The sequence below is a fragment of the Ictidomys tridecemlineatus genome, chromosome 3 (assembly GCF_052094955.1).
Source record: "Ictidomys tridecemlineatus isolate mIctTri1 chromosome 3, mIctTri1.hap1, whole genome shotgun sequence".
Classification (NCBI taxonomy): Eukaryota; Metazoa; Chordata; class Mammalia; order Rodentia; family Sciuridae; genus Ictidomys; species Ictidomys tridecemlineatus.
The window spans coordinates 47,829,093-47,847,390 of NC_135479.1; the positions used below are offsets into that span (position 1 = coordinate 47,829,093).

The 18,298-nt window shown below is 42.2% G+C and overlaps 2 protein-coding genes across 4 annotated transcripts in view; one reads left to right on the forward strand and one right to left on the reverse strand.

Annotated features, from left to right (window-relative positions):
- Window positions 1–1,937: 1,937 nt before the first annotated feature.
- Itgae (integrin subunit alpha E) overlaps window positions 1,938–18,298 on the reverse strand; it is a 69,140-nt gene continuing 52,779 nt past the window's right edge. For all 3 annotated transcript variants that reach the window (XM_078042668.1, XM_040269536.2, XM_040269539.2), the window contains 10 exons: window positions 17,092–17,190; window positions 15,782–15,861; window positions 15,025–15,099; window positions 14,421–14,484; window positions 14,231–14,338; window positions 10,794–10,847; window positions 10,415–10,510; window positions 8,862–8,957; window positions 3,570–3,680; window positions 1,938–2,315 (listed from right to left, as the gene is read on the reverse strand). In XM_078042668.1, the coding sequence (XP_077898794.1) occupies window positions 2,220–2,315; window positions 3,570–3,680; window positions 8,862–8,957; window positions 10,415–10,510; window positions 10,794–10,847; window positions 14,231–14,338; window positions 14,421–14,484; window positions 15,025–15,099; window positions 15,782–15,861; window positions 17,092–17,190 (879 nt within the window). In that variant the 3' untranslated portion in view covers window positions 1,938–2,219. The remainder of the gene's footprint in view (window positions 2,316–3,569; window positions 3,681–8,861; window positions 8,958–10,414; window positions 10,511–10,793; window positions 10,848–14,230; window positions 14,339–14,420; window positions 14,485–15,024; window positions 15,100–15,781; window positions 15,862–17,091; window positions 17,191–18,298) is intronic.
- On the forward strand, window positions 10,779–13,987 carry Haspin (histone H3 associated protein kinase). The gene has a single exon (XM_005337307.5). It carries the CDS (start codon window positions 11,037–11,039, stop codon window positions 13,353–13,355), a length of 2,319 nt encoding a protein of 772 aa, XP_005337364.1. The 5' UTR covers window positions 10,779–11,036; the 3' UTR covers window positions 13,356–13,987.

An 18,298-nucleotide genomic window follows, 5' to 3' on the forward strand; every position in this document is an offset into this window, starting at 1 on the left:
GGTAGATTTGAATCTGTCCTAGTGCACAAAAGTCATTACAAGATGACCGGGCCTTCCTTCAGAGCCTCGTGTACCCTGGTAGCCCAGAGACAAGCATGGGACAGCCACAGCATGGAAAGGTTTCACCAATGGCCTCACAAAGCAACCTGTCTTTTAATTCACCTTTTGCTCCTGCTATAACAAACACATTCCATTAATAGGCATTTCTGATCCACATAAAAACTAGCAGATACATTATTAATGTTGCTTAAATATAGTCAATAGGAAAAAGGAAGCTCCAATCTGTGGGAAGTATTCCCACATCCATCAGCAGCTCTAGGGAACCATCTTAATTGATGGGTTGGTACTTATTACTTTGCTCCCAATGGGGAAAAACTTTACAAAAGTATCAAACAAAAATAGTAAAGCAGGGGCTGCAATTCAAAGCCAGCCTCAGCAACTTAGCAAGGCCCTAAGCAACTGAGCAGACCCAGTCCCTTCACAGAAAACAGTGAGGTATCTTTGGCTTCCCATTTAGTTCCTTGTACATAATTCTTATGTAGATTTTTTTTTTTTTGGCAGGGGGAAGACAGTACCCAGGATTGAATCCAGGTGGGGGTCTACCTCTGAACTACATGCTTAAACCTTTTTAATTTAGCTATTGCTAAATTGCTGAGACTGGCCTCAAACTTGCAAGCTTCTTGCCTCAGCCTCCCAAGTAGCTGGGATTACAGGCATGTGCCACCATGAGGCATGTAGATTCTTACACAATACACTGTCCTCACCTCCCATTCCAACCTTATATTCCCCAACTCAGCTTCAGTGGAATAGGCTTACATGCTTTATCACATCCTTCATTTTCTAACCTCCACAACTCTCACCTCAGTCCTTTGCAGGCAGCTTCAAGGTTCAGCTTGCAGGCATCTGTCTCCTCCTAAATTCCCATTGGTCTGGATCGTTGCTTTTTCTCTCACTGTCACATTTGGGTACACATCTGTAGAACAGAGCTATGAGGGCAGGAAAAGGATTCCCCAGTTTGAACCAGAGAACTTTAATGAAGCAGTTAGTTGCCAAGGCTTGCAAAATAAATAATGAATTAATTAAATTCCTTTAGCCCATATACTTAAAGTGTCTTTGGTAGAGTGACCAAGCCTGAGAAGGGGTCTCTCAACTGTCAAAAGGGTCTATAATACAAAAAGCCAGAAACCTCTGCCAGGAAGCACTAGCCAATCTTAAGCAGCCAGCCAATTCACCTTGTGAGTTCTCTGTCCAAGAGATACTGGTCCGAAAGCCCCAATGTCCTAATTCCAGTTACTGGCAGCCTTTTGCTAGGTTCAGAAATCTAAAACATTTGCACAACCAAAGTGGGCCATTTTTTCCTACCCTGGTACTCCAACCTTAATCTCAGACCACATGGCTCTAAAGAGAGGAAAGACAGCACCCAGAGACCCAAGCCAAGGGCCTGAGATCATCTGCTAGTGCTCTAGGTAGGGCTAGTCCAACCTATTCCCAGGCCCTGGAGAGAAGAAACCACCCCTCAGTCCCCCTGACCAATGTGCCCCCAGGACTGCAACTGGATACTAGGTCCCAGAAGCTAGAGAACCAATTAAAAAGCTAATTAGAAAACACAGCTCAGAAAAATGGCTGGATAAATATTCAAAACAATCAACTGTTCTAAAGACAAACTCTAATCAGGGGAAAAAAAAGATATTTTTCACTATCATAATAGTAACAAAACTATATATATATATAGCTGGAAATAAAGGTTTTTACAAATGACCTTCATAAAGGTCTTCTTTCTTTGAAGAAAATGATAAAACCCTACAACAGACGTGTTTTTAAAAACCTCAGCAAGTTAGAGAAATGTTGTTTTTCTAAGGAGGAAAACAATATTGGAAACATATCAATGCTCCCCCATTAAGGCTATACACTTAAGATAAACCAAGCAGATATAAAAATTTATTGCAAAGGGATATTTATTTTAAGGTATACTTGCAAATTAAAAGCACTATTATAAAGGAAATAGTTCAACTTTATTTAATAGCAGATGTTTCCCAAGTTTACTTTTTGTACAATGCACAAACATTTTGGGGACAATGTGTGGTTAAAAAATAATATTCTACAATTTGTTCAATGCTGCTCTAGATTATCCTAAGGAAAAAGTAATCAGTACAATGCCAAATCTCTAGAAGTTCAAGAATTAGCTGGTTATTCTCTCCCAGTGGACAAGGAAGCAGGTCCTAATCTTTTTCCAAGAGTAGACTGTCCGATTTCAGCTGGGCCTTCCTTATGCTCTCCAAGTTCAGTTGTTGATATTTTCTTTTAAAAAAGCCACACTGAAACAAAGGAAAGGAAGCCCAATTATAGGCCTAAAATACCTGTTTTAGAAAACATACTTCCAGTTGTTGCCTACATAGCCCCTAAACAACTCTGCTTCTTATACTTGTATTCCCTTTCCCTTCTCCTGAGTCTCTTCCTGATAGTCAATCCTCCCAGACTCTTTGATGCTACCTTTCCTGGTACTCAGTCCTCAACTGGAACTGACTTCCCATCTCACTCTGAACCCCCAGAATTTAAACCTTTCTTCTAACTAATTCTACAAAGTTGTATAGTTTGGGCTGCACTGGATCTAATCTTACTTATGTAATAGTCAGTAAGCCTACCATGCTGAGGGTAGAAAGAGATCAAGTACAGCCTCCTACACCAAGCTCAAAATCTAGTAGGAAAGGAAAAAATTACAATATGGTGTGACAACTGCCATGTGAAAGGGTTTCCAGAAGGGAGCTCACAGGACAAGCACAAAACCCAACACAGAGGAGCCCAACACAGAGGATCCAAGAATCTCTGAGCTGAGTTTCAAGGGAGAGAGTAAGCAAAAGTGAAAAGGTGGGAATGAGCACCCCTGGCAAGAGGAGTAGTCTGTGTTCAAGCAGAAAGATGGGCACCTTTCTTGGAGAAGAAAACAAGACTTGGGCATGGGAAGAGAGGGGTACAGGCCAGAGAGCACAGGATCTTGAACAGCAATTAAAAAGTTTAGACACTCAAACAGGGAAGACAAGGAAAGGATTTAAAAAGGAGAATGACCATCAGTCTGTTTTAGGAAGATCTCTCTTCAATTAGATCTTTATTCCTTCACACAGAAACCAAGTTTCTCTTTTGCCTAAATGGGTTATAAGGTTGAAGCAAGAGGAGAAAGTGGCCACAAGGCCAGGGTATCTGCTCTAAGTAAGGACTGGCTATCCTGGGGGTACAGTGCCCAACACCACAGCCAGGTCCTATCCTCCCCCTTTTTTTTTGGTACTGAAATTTTTTTTTTTTTTTTTTTTTTTTGGTACTGAAAATTTAACACAGGAGCATTTTACCACTGAGCTACATCTCCAGCCCCACCCCACTCCCTGTTTTTTGTTTGTTTGTTTTGTTTTTTAAATTTGAGACAGGGTCTCACTAAATTGCTAAGGACCTTGTTAAGTTGCTGAGGCTAGCCTCAAACTTGTGATTCTCCCATCTTAGCCCCCAAGTCACTGGGTTTATAAACAGACACCACTGAACCCAGCTTTATCTCATCCTTATTGAATACAATGAGAACTGACCTTGAAGAGGATGACTATAATCACAACCAAAACCAGAAGGCCAGCAACACTGCTTCCAATGATGAGAGGCAAAGAATGGTACTCCTCATTTGTTAGGAAGATGACCGTGATCTAGACAAGACAAAGAGATGGTCCAATAAATCAGGTACAGCAAAGAAGGAAAACAAGTTCTTGTTATTTTAAATAGAAAACAGGAGGACTTGGCAACATCCTGGGCACTGATCAAGAGTGCTGACAGTAACATCCCCTGATGCAGCTTTAAGATGATCTAAAATCATCTCACGACCAAAATACCTTATAAGAAACCACTGTAGCCTCTTATCTAAAACTGCTGTGTCAGAAGAGTGTGACCTTGAGTTAAAGATGCTCTAACAGTTGGAAAGAGAGTCCCATAGCTTCAAGACAGAAAATCAAGATTCTACAAAGCCATGTTCCATGTGTCCTTGAGTCGCACACTAATTATCTTCAAAGTGATGATTTATCTTAAATGATCTCCAAGTCCTCTCCAACTCAGTTCTCACAGCTTTGTTAAAAAGTGTTTTTAGTTGTAGATGGACACAATGCTTTATTTTATTTATTTTTTACATGTGCTGAGGATCAGACCCAGTGCCTTACACATGCTAGGCAAGTGCTCTACCACAGAGCCACAATCCCAGCCCTCACAGCTTTTTTTGATCTTGCATAAATCCCTTAAATTCTTTGGCAATATAATCTCCTTACAAGAAACATTTGACAAAGGCAATGATCTGCTCTTCACTAGACTAAGGACATATGTTCCTCAGGGACATGATAATACATGCAAAATTGTATTCATGTGTAATACTTGTAGGGCTCTTCTAGTATAAATTACCCCAGTTTTTTTTCCAAAGGATCTCTCAATTTCAGGTATCTCATCTCCTCATTAACAGGGCTCAGCTAGAAAGCACGGGGTAAGTGCATCCTGACTGAGACCCAGCCCTCCCAGGTTGTTACCATAGCAAGGTGCAGAACTGAAGTGGAGCCAGAGGGCCATCAAGACTCCTCTGCCTGTCCAAGACAATGAATTTCCTTCATGCATATGTTTAAACGCAAAGTTGGGGGTGTTCAGAGAGATTTCTGTATGGAGTACAGAACCACACAAACTTACCTTTGAGGCTTCTTCCAAAACAGTTAAAATTAATTGACTTAAGATTGATCCTCCAGGCCCTACTTAACTCACAGGCAGCTGAACTTAATAGGGCTTAAGTTCTGGGCCTTGAAAGTAGGGAAGTGTCAAAGCAACAGAGTAAGAGAAAAAAAAGAGGTGTTTTTTTCCCCCCCCTTTTTCTTTTTTAAGCAGAAAGTAGCAGAACTCAATAACCTGGGTTTAGGAAGTACAAGGAAATTCCAAGGTGATGGTGTTAGAATCAGGCCAGATTTGGGTAGAAGAACCACACCTATTTTTCAAAGTCTTCTTCCTTTTTCCTCTTTGAAATGCACAGGTTCCCAAAAGGGCCCCAAAGCTACCTAGCAGAGGTTAAGGGAGAAGCAGGATACAGGATATTCTCCTTGTGGCAAACGTTGACAGTGACCTACTCAATAGCCATTTTCTCCATTCAGATGTTGTTTAGGAATCAAGACTGATCTAAGATAATCACAACAGAACTATCTTCTTTTTGACAGTGACTAAGATGAAATCCAGTCCTCACTAATAAAACTTAAAGGGGCCTGGGTTTGTGGCTCAGTGTTAGAGCACTTGCCTAGCACATGTGAGGCACTGGGTTCTATCAACAACACCACAGAAAAATAAATAAAATAAAGGTATTGAGTCCATATAAACCTAAAAATATTAAAAACAAGCAAACAAAGACATAAAGGGATGTCTCCTGGGAATTTTTAGAGAAGTTTCCTCTCTGAAAAGGGAAGGCACATAAAGAAAAATGCTTTTGGTGACCTTTTGCTTCCTAGTTTGTATTCTGTCATGTGAAATACAAATTGAGCATTCCTGATCCAAAAATTCAAACTCCAATATGTCCCAAAATCCAAAACTTCTGAGTATCTTGTTGCTGCTCAAAATGTTTCAGACTTGGAACATGTTGGATTTCAGATTAGGGAATGAATGACTGGTAAAGTCTATTAAATATTCCAAAATTTTCTGATATCTGAAATATGTGAGGTCCCAAGCATTTTGGATAAAGGATACTCAACCTTATGGCATTTGGAGATTGGCAACTTCATGCTGGACATGAAGAAAGGCATTATCTAACACACAAGGATTAGGGAGGCAGGCCATTAAGCAGGGCCTACATTCCTTCCTAAATAAACAGTACATGCCCTTCTGGCACATTAGCTGAATTTTTTCCCCATATCTGTTGCTAAAATACATCTGGATACACAGCTATTTATTCTCATAAATTCACTGTAAGTCAGGTGCTTATTGGCAGGAACTACTTAATATTTTGCTTAGGATACTGAATTTAAAGAAAAGGATTTTGGGGAATCTATGCTATAGAAATAAAAGCATCAATAAGAGGAAGAAATATATAAGTAAATTAAGAATATACACATAATGAACTATTAATAATAATTCTCTTTGGAAAGAGAGTTAGGGGCAGGAGAAAGTGAAAGAAAATTTGTTTTAGTTGGTACCTTTCTATAAGGATTAAATTTTATTGCTATTTTATTTTTAAAATTCTAGGCAATACAATAATGAGGCACTTATGTTTCTTTATTATGTCATTTTCTGTATTGGAAGAACTTTAAAAACAGCCTGTTGTCTCAGCTACTTAGGAGGCTGAGGCAGAAGGACTGCTTGGGCCCAGGAGTTCAAGAATAGCATAGTAACACAACAAGACACTGCCTCACACACACACACCAAAAAAAAAAAAACAGAGAGAGAGAGAGAGATACTTTGAAATAAAAGAAAATGTTTATCTTACATATCTAGAGAATTGTTCCTTTCCCCTCCTCCAAGAAGGAAAATTGAGTACTTATATTTAGCAATCCAGGCTCACTCTATGAACATTTGCTCTAGTAAAGAATCATGCCTAACTCAAAAGCTCATTGATAACATCATCTCTGAAATCAGGAGCATGTCCTGGCATAAGTCAACAAGTATGAAAATGCAGTGTTATGCCAGGGTTTACTGAAGGAAAACCAAGGGAATAACAGCTGACAGGCATTGGTTGTTTTCCATGTCAAATAATTTCTAGAACTAGATTTTGGTGATGGTATACATAGTGAATAATGAATATATTAAATGATACAGAATTGTACTTTTAAAAATAGTTACAAATGTAACTTTAATTTTACATGTATTTGCCAGAATACAAAACGTATTTTTTTAAAGTATGTATTTTTTTTATTTTTGTAGTTGTAAATGGACAGAATGCTTTTATTTGATTTGTTCATTTTTATGTGGGGTGCTAAGGATTGAACCCAGTGCCTCACATATGCTAGGTGCATGCTTTACCACTGAGCTATAGCCCCAGGCCTATATTGAGTTTTTTATTTGTTTGTTTGTTTGTTTGTTTGTTTAGTTTTCGGCAGACACAACATCTTTGTTTGTATGTGGTGCTGAGGATCGAACCCCGGGCCACACGCATGCCAGGCGAGCGCGCTACTGCTTGAGCCACATCCCCAGCCCCCCTATATTGAGTTTTTACAGACTGTATATAACTGTTAAAGCCCTAGCCAGTAAAATAGGTCAAAAAATGATGACAATTAAATAAATACTATGATTTTTTTTTTAATGCAGTGTAACACACACAAGAGCACTTAACCCACAGACCACAGAGGTCAATTTAATTTCTGGTCATACTTCTGAAAATCAAATTCCAAGAGTTCCAGTACTGAATCTAAGTCTTATTTTAAAAATTATGCAGGGGCTGGGGTTGTGGCTCAGCAGTAGAGCACTTGCCTAGCATGTGTGAGGCTCTGGGTTCGAGTCTCAGCACAGCATATTAATAAATGAATACAATAATGGTCCATCAACATCTAAAAATTTTTTTTAAAAAATTATGCATTCATTAGTACTGTAACTATTTAATACTATAACTAAACACTGATATACACAGTAGAAAGATAGTTTATATATGCAAAGAATAATTTCTCAGGAAAAAAATTTTTTAAAGTCAATGTATGTGGAAAGCAGTGACCCAAACCATGGTCCCTGATTCCCTCATGGCTGCATCTGTGCTTGGAAATTCCTGTGTAAAGGTACAGGCCAAGATGGCCTAGTTGCTATGGTGATGCCCACCCAAGGAGGTTTTGTGCAAAGGTGCACAGCTCTATCAGTTAGAATCTTGGATTCAGACACCAACTCCCAGGGGTAGAGAAAATTCTAGACATAACCTTGATGTCGCGCAAGTTTTGCTGTATCCTTCAGGCTGCCTACTTTGCTAAAACTTTCACACAAACAAACTTCTGATGAGAAAAACTATATAATAAATGTGCTTAGCTAGCTCTGATGTCAGTCAAGCCTTACCAGGCCCCAGGCATCTGGCCCTATGTGGGAAGCCATTTCTGACACGTGATTGGGTGGCTCCCATTAAGGGTCTGAGGCGTTCTGGCTGTGTTGGAACTTTCCCGGCCCTTTCCTGATGAGAGAGCCCATCCGTGTGGGGGTGTGCCTGACCACTGACCCCGGGGGCCCAATCACTGACCCTGACCTTGGAGTGCAGCCCCCCCTCAACCTTCATTGGATGGAATTCTCCCCTGAATCTCTTGTTCCCCAATAAAAAGCTACTCCCAGGCTGTTCACACTCTCTCTCTCCTGCTAGCCCTGAGTAATCCTTGCTGCCCTGCTGGGCGGTTAGAGGAGGGAACCAGAGAGGGGAGCCGTCTGGGACCTGGCAACAGAAATAAGGTAACTGAGTCCGTGTGTTTTATTTCGATCTCATCTAGCTAACTTTTATGCCAACAACCTCATTAATGAACCATTGCGCTGGCCGCATGGTGGAAGCCCTAGCTTTTTTTCTATGTGTTTGTCTTTTTTTCATTCCCCATCATCCCTCAGGTTTCTGAATTAACGGCCATGCTGGTTGCAGCAAACATTTTTAAATCAAAGTATACACTGCTGTTGGATCTAAGCTAGTTATTTCAACTTAGACCTCCTCAGCTTAGGCCTTTTTACTCAATTCTTTATTTGATAGGTAAAAACTGAGGCAGAAGCAGATTCATTCAAGATCACAAAGGTAGCAAGAGTAGCAGAGCCAAGGACAGAAGTGATAAAACTGAAAATAGGAAGAGAGTAACAAGGGAGTGGCTGTGCAAGGACTCAAGAGCTACACACAGTTCTCCTAGGACACTACCCAGAAAACAGCCAGGGATTACCTTAGTTCTGTGGTTCTCTGCATTCAGCCCCTCATATAGAGATTTGTTGAAAGATATTTCACCAAAAATCTGCAGTTCAGTTACATCTCTTAGTAACTATTAGATGAGGGGGAGGAAGAAGAGAAACAAAACATATTAAGCATGGATTCCTTGTTTCTGAACAGCATTCACCACCATTCCCTTTAAATGTGTACCATCTCCAGTATTCTTTAGTCTCATTAATGTCCCCAGCATCCAAGAAATCTGCAATTAATCCTTAAATTCTTTTCCTTTACCCTCTATCTCATTCCACTATTCCTAGCCAAAGTCAGTTAACAATTTTTTTTAATCCTCTCTTGCATATATTCCTTTTTTTCTCCACCCCCATTTCCAGTTCTTCAGTTTATACCACACTGCTCTCATCTGGATCACTACAAGATATTAAACTTGATTACTAGTTCCCACATCAGAATAAGTGATCAGGGAAGGCCTCTCTAAGAAAGTAACATCTGTATTAAATACAAGAAGAAACCACCCACATGAACTTAGCAGAAGAGCAATGTTATGCAAAGAAACAGCAAATACAAAGGTCCTGTAACCATAGTAATATTGGCAAATTCGAAAGGACAGAATAGCTGGGTTATAAGAAAGGGACAGCAGGAGAGAAAAGAGAGTACTAGGAGAGAAAGTTGAAAAATTAGCCAAGCCAGACCATGTAGTACCTTGCAGGCCATGGAGGTCGGGGGGAGGTATGGATCAGAATCTAAGGGTGTTCAAACTTCACTTTTTTTTTTAAGCACAATCTAATGTGGATGGATAGTGGTTAAGTGAATTATTTATAGGTGTGGGAAAAGCAGAGGCAAGGAGAACAGGTCCAAAGTTACTGCAATTACCCCAGCAAGTGACAGTAGCTGTAGAGATGGAGAAAGTAAATGAATTTAGGATATATGCTGGAAGTGAAATAGAGTTTGTTGGTGGAATGGATATGAGGTATAGGAAAGGAGCAAGTCACAGATAATTCCTAGAATTCCTAGTATGAAACAGGATTAAGAATAGCCAAGGGGGCTGGGGATATAGCTCAGTTGGTAGAGTGCTTGCCTAGAATGCACAAGACCCTGGTTCAATCCCTGGCCCCCCCACACTAAAAAGAATAGCCTCAGTAACTGGCTAAGGAGCAGGCTGGGACAGAAAGTCATCAAGAGGCTTGTTCTTGGGCTGTGGTTGTAGCTCAGCAGTAGAAAGCTTGACTAGTGTGTGTCGAGGCACTGGGTTCAACCCTTAGCACCACATAAAAAAATAAATAAAGAGGGCTGGGGCTGGGGCTCGGTGGTAGAGTGCTCCCCTGGGACGCGTAAAGACACTGTGTTCCATCCTCAGCACCACATAAAATAAAATAAAGGTATTATGTCTGTCTACAACTAAAACATACACACACACACACACATATTAAAATAAATAAAGATTAAAAAGTGGAGGGAGGGTGCTGTTCTGGACATGTAAATGCCATTACAGTTTCTAAGGGAGATGGCCTAGAGCTGGATAATCAGATCTGGAGAATTTTGGTCTCAAAATACCTGCTCAGCGTGACTCAAGGATATCTCTGCAGCCACAGTTACATTCTCTTTTTCTGATGTGATATTACAGCTCACTGAATACCATTCGTCCACACGCTGCAAAAAGAATCTCATTAGCTTAATCCCTTTACCGTGGGAAGGGTGAAATTTTTAACACTCAGGTCCAGAATATTTCAAGGTCCCAGAACAGGGGGTGTGAGCAGTTTGAGCCCTCACTTTGACCCAAGTAAAGCACCAACCCTGGCAAACCCAGTGAGGGGAGGGAGGAGGGCCCTGACCGCCGCCGTGCATTGCTTTCAGGGGAAAACTTGGAAAAGTAGCATCCTGGTTTCTCCCTATCACGTGCTTCAATCCCTCCCTCTCGGGGAACCACGCTCACCTGAAATGGATCGCTCACACAAACGGGCTGATTCTCGGTGCACCCAGTGTAAGCCTGAAACGAAAGCCATTCCAGGGACGCACTCAACAAACTAAAGCTCCATGGTTACCTACCCCCTCACTCCAGTAAGGCCGGGTGTGTTGCGCACGCCTGCCGCCGGGCACTAGGACCCAAAGGGCAGGCGAGCGCACCACGCGGAAGTCTCGCGGTGTTTGCATTTGAACTGCTTGGCGGGTGTCTGCCATGGCGGCGTCACTCCCGAGATCTGAGATCCGACTCTTCCGAACGTACGGGGCAGCCGGTGGCGGGGGGCCGCGGCGGCGGCCGGGCCGGGCAGCGGCGCAGTGGTTTCCACCGCAGAACCGGAACGGTCTCTTCAGCAGCGACACCAGCAGCGGTAGCCCGTCGCAGCCTGAGGCTTCCGACGACTCTGACGACCCGGACTTCCCCGGCAGCCCCGTCAGCCGACGGCGGAGGCGTCCTGGCCGCGGAGTCTCCAAGCAGCAGCCCACCCTGATCGCGACCCCAAGACGCCTGAGGCTGAGAGCACGGCCTCCGCTGAAGTGCAGCACCCCCTACTGCCCGCTCCGACCGCCGCGCTTCCCCAGCAGCCGCGGGGGCCGTCTCAGCGACTTCAGTGAATGCAGCCAGCCCAAGGACCACGACGAGCTGGGCCTCAGTGCCTCCCTGATCAGCCCCCGGCCCTCGTCTGGCCCCGGACCGCCAGCGCCAGGGGATAGTATCATCTCCACCTGTCCTTCTGCCTCTTCAGATGCAACCTCTGCAAACTCAAGTGGTTTCCACTTGTCATCAGCCTCCCTGAACCTAGCATCTCCCCCACGCTCCCAGGAAACAGCAACAGAAGGAATCTCGGTCACTAGTATGGTCCACCGAGCTCATACCAGCCTCACGTCTGCTCTCTCTAGCCTTATGGACTCGAGATATCCAGTGGATCGTGAGTGTGGGACACACAGAAAAAACACGGAGTCTTGTTGTAAAAGGAAAGTGATGGGAAACAGACTGGAGGGCACAGGTAAAAAGAGGGTCACAGGCAGAGACTCATCTCAAAAGAGAGGGTCTCAAAGGGCCACCCTGATAGACTCTGAAGAAGCCACTGGTTGCAGAGGCCATATCATACCTAGGAAAATCAACAGGCCTAAGAGGACTAGGCCAAGGCAAAAGAGGAAACATCAGGAAGCAGGGGAAACCTCTCCTCTCCATCACCACCGATTTAAAAAGAGCCAAAAGATGGGAAAAGATTCATTCCTATCTCAGGACCTGACTCATTTACCAAAGTCCTGTTCTTGGACCAAAATCAGGGCCTCCTTCAATTTCCACAAGAAGAAAATTGTGACTGATGTGTCAGAGGTAAGCAGCATCTATACCATTTCCAGTTCTCCCTCTAAGTCTTTTGTATCAGAATGTTCAAACCCTCCTGTCTTAAACACAACAAATACTGCTCTGTCCCCACGGCACTCCTCTTCTTTGCACTTGCTAAGCCCTTTAAACATTATACGTGTTGCGGACAAAAAGGCCTCTGAGGCTGAAAAGGTTTTTTGGGAATGCGGTCAGGAAGGACCTATCCCCTTTAGCCATTACCTTTCCACAGAAAAACTGGAACGATGTGAGAAAATTGGGGAAGGGGTGTTTGGTGAAGTGTTTCAAATGATTGTTGATAGGAAACCTGTAGCCCTAAAAATCATTGCTATTGAAGGATCAGATTTAGTCAATGGATCCCATCAGAAAACCTTTGAGGAAATCCTGCCAGAGATCATCATCTCTAAAGAGTTAAGCCTCTTATCTGATGAGGCCTACAACCGCACAGAAGGCTTTATTGGGCTAAACTCGGTGCACTGTGTTCAAGGGCCTTACCCTCTCTTGCTCCTCAAAGCCTGGGATCACTATAACTCAACCAAAAAGTCTGCAAATGACCGGCCTGACTATTTTGAGGAAAGTCAGCTCTTCATTGTACTAGAATTTGAGTTTGGTGGGATCGACCTAGAGCAAATGAAAACAAAGTTGTCCTCTGTGGCTACAGCAAAGAGCATCATACACCAGATTACAGCATCCCTTGCAGTGGCAGAAGCATCACTGCGTTTTGAGCACCGAGACTTACACTGGGGGAATGTGCTGTTAAAGAAGACCAGCCACAAGGAGCTCCGCTACACCCTCAACGGAAAGACAAACACCATTCCTACCCGTGGGTTGCAAGTCAATATCATTGACTACACCCTGTCACGCTTGGAGCGGGATGGGATTGTGGTTTTCTGTGACATTTCCATGGATGAAGAACTATTTACAGGTGAAGGTGACTACCAATATGAGATTTACAGGCTCATGAGGAAGGAGAACAACAACTGCTGGGGTGAATATCACCCTTATAACAATGTGCTCTGGCTACATTACCTCACAGACAAGATTCTGAATGAAATGACCTTTAAGACTAAATGTAACACCACTGCCATGAAGCAAATGAAGAGAAAGATCCAGCATTTCCATAGGACAGTGTTGAACTTCACCTCCGCCACTGACCTGCTCTGCCAACACAGTCTATTTAAGTGAGCTGAATGTGTCTTACTGTCCCAAACTGAGAGAGCCCTGGTCTTAACGCCTTCGGTCCTGTTTTCAATCTCCATCCCAGAGCAGGGTAAAGTAGAATTCCATTCTTATATGTTTCCAGTCAACTTTTCAAGCAAGAATTTTGTTTTCAAGTGGAAACTGAAATATTTGTTGAACTGATTAAACTTGCTGTTAACAAATATTCTTAAACTACATGTAAGAACAAGTATTTATAACTTATAAGTCCTGTTTCTAATTGTCAGCAGAGTCCATTCTGTAAATTCCACATTTTCATTTTGAGCCTTGAAATTGTTATATAATCTGAACAAAAAAACAAACAAAAAATCAAGAAAGCCTAGGTTACAGCTGTTAAAGTGATCAGAGCCTGTTCCTTTAAGTAATAAGCCTGGTGTTGAGAACCACATTATAGATAAGAGGTCAAATAAAAACAAAAAGGCTATATAGCAAAGCAAAGACCAAGAGGGAGTGGAGGGAAGGAAAAAAAAGACAGATGGTTTGTAGGGGGCAGTGTGAGAAATGTCACATTTATCAGTCTCACTCACCAATCACATAGAAGCAGAGGCAGAGTTTATCAATTTTCAAAAGAAAAATAAATGTCTCCATGACTACAAAAATGTTTGAATTTTTGCTTATTTTTCTTCAAGGAGAGGAAAATTGAAATGCTGCTTTAAGGCCTGAGTACTTGATATTCCTTCTGAACATAACTGGTAATTCACTCCTAATGTTTTCCTGTGGCTAATCTTGTTTTACTAGATTAAACAAGATCTAACTTTACTCCTAAGGCTCCTAGTTTTTATATCTTTTGAGAATCCATAGTCACTCTGGAAAGAAATGTGATAAGAACTGCCTGTGAATACCTGGGTTTTTGTCACATTCTTCACTCTTACAATCTGGAGACCTTGCAATTTGATTGGGATGCAAATTTGCAACAGGAATTTGGCTCCAAAGAGATTTTCCCCATGTATCTGCCAAATAAAATCAGAATAGGAAGTCAAAGCTTAGGTTGCTTTGCCACCTGTAGCTTTGCAATAAACACTAAGCACTTACACTGAAGAGGAATTCTTTGTGGTCAGAAAGCCCCTGGCTTGTGTTCATGTACATCACAGATGGCCTGCAATTGAGAGGACTTGTTAGACCTCAGAGTCCCCTTTTATTTTTGAATGAACTTGAATGTTTTCAATAGGATACACTATGACAGAGGGCACCAGATCCTTAAGAGGAATCCAAGGTAAATATCAAAATGTAGAGTGGTCATAGGGTAGTTGATAGGAGGTAGAATATTTGCATTCTGTATAGTTGAGCTGGTTCATTTTCTAATTACAACTCCTCAGATTAGCCTTACTTTTCGCCCTTTTTGCTTCCCAATACCACAGCCCCTGTCTTTCCTCCAGAGTTCCTACCCTCAGTTCCCTTTTGTAGTAAGACCAGCTGGCACTGCTCCTCCTTTGATGACCACCATAGGGTTTTTAGAACCCAGCTGTGAGTACCATAAAGATCAGTGCTAGAGCCTAGGTTCTAAGCAGCTTCATTCATCTCAGAGAAACACAATGTTCACATCCACCCTGATTACCAGTTCCATTCATAAAGAGAGAAGGCCTGAAGCTGTGCGCTGTGGGCAGCCACACAGGTGTTAGCCCCATGGAGTACTTACTTGGAGAGAACTGCAATGAAGGCATGTCTGAATCGAAGGTTGTGGGTTTTTCTGGCCAAAGACCTTTGGTTGGAACTGAGAATAAGACTGTTAGCTCACAGCACAACTTCTTTGTATCCTGGCTTCTCAGTGTCAGGGTACAAAGGTGGGGGTAACAGGTAAAAAAAAGCTTCTTAGAGATAAATAATTAGAATGCAAACGAATCATACTTAAGAGTAATGTTGATTTTAAAAAGATTTCTCAGCATCAATACTGTTGACATTTTGGGCCAGATAATTTTTTGTTGTGTTGTCCTATACATGGTATGTTTAGCAACATTCTTGGTCTCATATTCACTAGATACAGTAGCACCTCCTAAGTCATAGCAATAAAAAATGTCTTCAGGCATTACCTCTAGGAAGCAGAATCACCCCTTCCCAACACCATACTTCATGTTGCCCCTAAACCTAGAGGCTTTGCAGATAATAGTTACTCCAAATTTAAATAAATCAGAACTAGAACTTGAGTCCAAAGCTTATTCCACCAGACTATGTCATAGTTTTACTTTGTGAGAAGAACAGAACACTTTAAATAGCTTTGATTAAAAATAATAATAATAACCGAATCACTATGGGGGGGGAACAGAGGCCTCTGTGGGTTCATTAAGGTTCCCCTCCTCCCTTGGCAGTAAGGAAGTCACAGTTCTCACAGCGTGCACATGGGAGGGAGATTCCCTCAAGGCCATAGCCTCAATAGGCTTGATAGAGGCACTACTTACTTGGAGATGGTCACAGTGATGTCTGCTGTCTCGTTTGGAAAGGCATTCTCCTCTAGCTGCCAAACTACTGAAATGTTTGCCTAATATTTTAAAGGGGGAAAAATGGTCACTTGATTTTTTTTTTAATTTTTTTTTATATTTATTTAGTTAGTTAGTTAGTTTTCGGTGGACACAACATCTTTGTTTGTATGTGGTGCTGAGGATCGAACTCCGGCCGAACGCATGCCAGGCGAGCGCGCTACCGCTTGAGCCACATCCCCAGCCCGGTCACTTGATTCTTGTCTGTACCATTCTCAATTCTAACTGCCTACTACAAACCAACCTAGGAAACAATTTAAATTTCTTACATTTTTGTAGCACAGTATACCTCTCCATCCATTATTTTATATAAGCCTTCCATGCAAATATAGAGTAAGCAGAGCAGGCAGCATTACCCTATTCCCCTTCTACAGTTGAGATTTCCCATGGCACAAAAATAATCTCTACTGCCATTCGAGGTATTGCACGCCTTGTAATCTCAGAGGCTGGTAAGGCTGAGGCAAAAGGATGTCGAGTTCAAAGCCAGCCTCAGCAATTTGGCAAGGCCCTAAGCCACTTAGCCAGACCCTGTCTCAATAAAATATTTAAAAAGTGCTGAGGATGTGGCTCAGTGGTTAAGCACCTCCCCACCCCGGGGTTCAATGCCCAGTATCAATAATATGGTCTGATGTCCCTTCTGTACTACCCCCCAACTTCACACTTTTCCTGGGATTAATCAACACTGTCTTTGACTGACTCCTTTCAAAGCAAGCTTAGCAGATGTAAGCCCTGCTACAGATTGACTGTACAGTAAAGAGAAGCATAGAGACCACAACTGAGAGGTTCAAATATAGCTGGGATGTAAACATCACCAACTCCAGAGTTGTGCAAAGAGCCAACCAATCAAAACAGACTCATAGGGGGCTGGGGTTGTGGCTCAGTGGTATAGCCCTTGCCTAGCATGTGTGAGGCACTGGGTTCACTTCTCAGCACCACATATAAACAAATAAATAAAGGTCCATCAATAATTAAAAAAAAAGGGCTGGGGATGTGGCTCAAGCGGTAGCGCGCTCGCCTAGCATGCGTGCGGCCCGGGTTCGATCCTCAGCAGCACCACATACCAACAAAGATGTTGTGTCCGCCGAGAACTAAGAAAAAATAAATAAGTGTTAAAATTCTCTCTCTCTCTCTCTCTCTCTCTCTCTCTCTCTCTCTCTCTCTCTGTCCCCCTCTCTCTCACTCATTCTTTAAAAAAAAAATAATAATAATTAAAAAAAAAAAAAAAGACTCACAGATGACCTCTTGAATATGGGGTGACCAATTTTGCAGCTCATGACCAGGGCAGAAGCAGTTGGCTTAGGGTCATCACACTGAATGTCTGGAGAAGAAGGCTGTGAATATAGAAAGAAATACTTCTTAAGGAGTAAAAATTAACCCAGCCAGGAGCTATAACAAAATAAGTCAGACTTGCTCTATTTTTCTCACAAGCAGGACTGGTAGGCTCAGTAGTAGAGTTAAGAAATTTAAATCAAAGGTCTAAGGGTTGGTTCTGCAAGTGAGGCAGAGAACAGCAAAAGAAAAGATGAATTCCAACTAGGAGGACTCTATCCTCATAAGGAAGGAGATAATATGAACTGGGCTGTGGACCAATGTAAATGTCACTGCTTTCTTTCTTTTTTTGATCTCTTCTCATGTAAAAGATTTTAAAAATTTTGATAACTTCATCATTCAATGTAACCCCAGATGCCACAGTGCCTACAACTGTGACTGCAGCTGTGGCAGCAGCTCCAGCTCTGTGGATCTGGGAGGAGAAAGAGGGGTAGGCGGGTGGGAGAAGGCCAGCATGGACCCAAGCACTGCTATGTAGCCTTTCAACCATGGTTCCTCATCTGGACTACTAAATACAGAAAACAATTCTCCCACGAATAGTATATCACTAGATCCATTCTAGGTGCATAAGAGAGAATTTTAATTTTTCATATACTGGATGCCATCCTTGCCAAATAGCCTAAGAGTGGAGAAAACCCATAGTTCCAACAGTGAACAAAATTACACTGTGGTATATGTCACCCAACAAAGGAAAAGACAGAGGATGGATGGAGTTCAAGTAAATGTAAATAAATCAGTTTTGATAGCCTCAAAGCAAATCAAAGCTGAGTTAAAGGGTCAATCAACAATGGGTCTGGGACCACTTCCTTGGAAATAAGTAAATTAAAAATAGATGTAAAAGCTGTGTCCAGAAATACTTTATCTGAAGCTCTATATCTCAGATAGAAATTGAAACTGCTCTTTGTCAAAATGATTTAGATTGATGGGCGTGGTGACACACACCTATAATCCCAGTGGCTCAGGAGGCTGAAACAGAAGGATTTCAAGTTCAAAGCCAGCCTCAGCAAAAGCAAGGCACTAAGCAATTCATTGAGACACTTTCTCTAAATAAAATACAAAATAGGGCTGGGGATATAGCTCAGGAGTCAAGTGCCCTTGAGTTCAATCTCC

Coding starts and splice junctions, on each gene's coding strand:
- Haspin (XM_005337307.5), top strand. CDS start 11,037: ATGGCGGCGTCACTCCCGAGATCTGAGATCCGACTCTTCCGAACGTAC.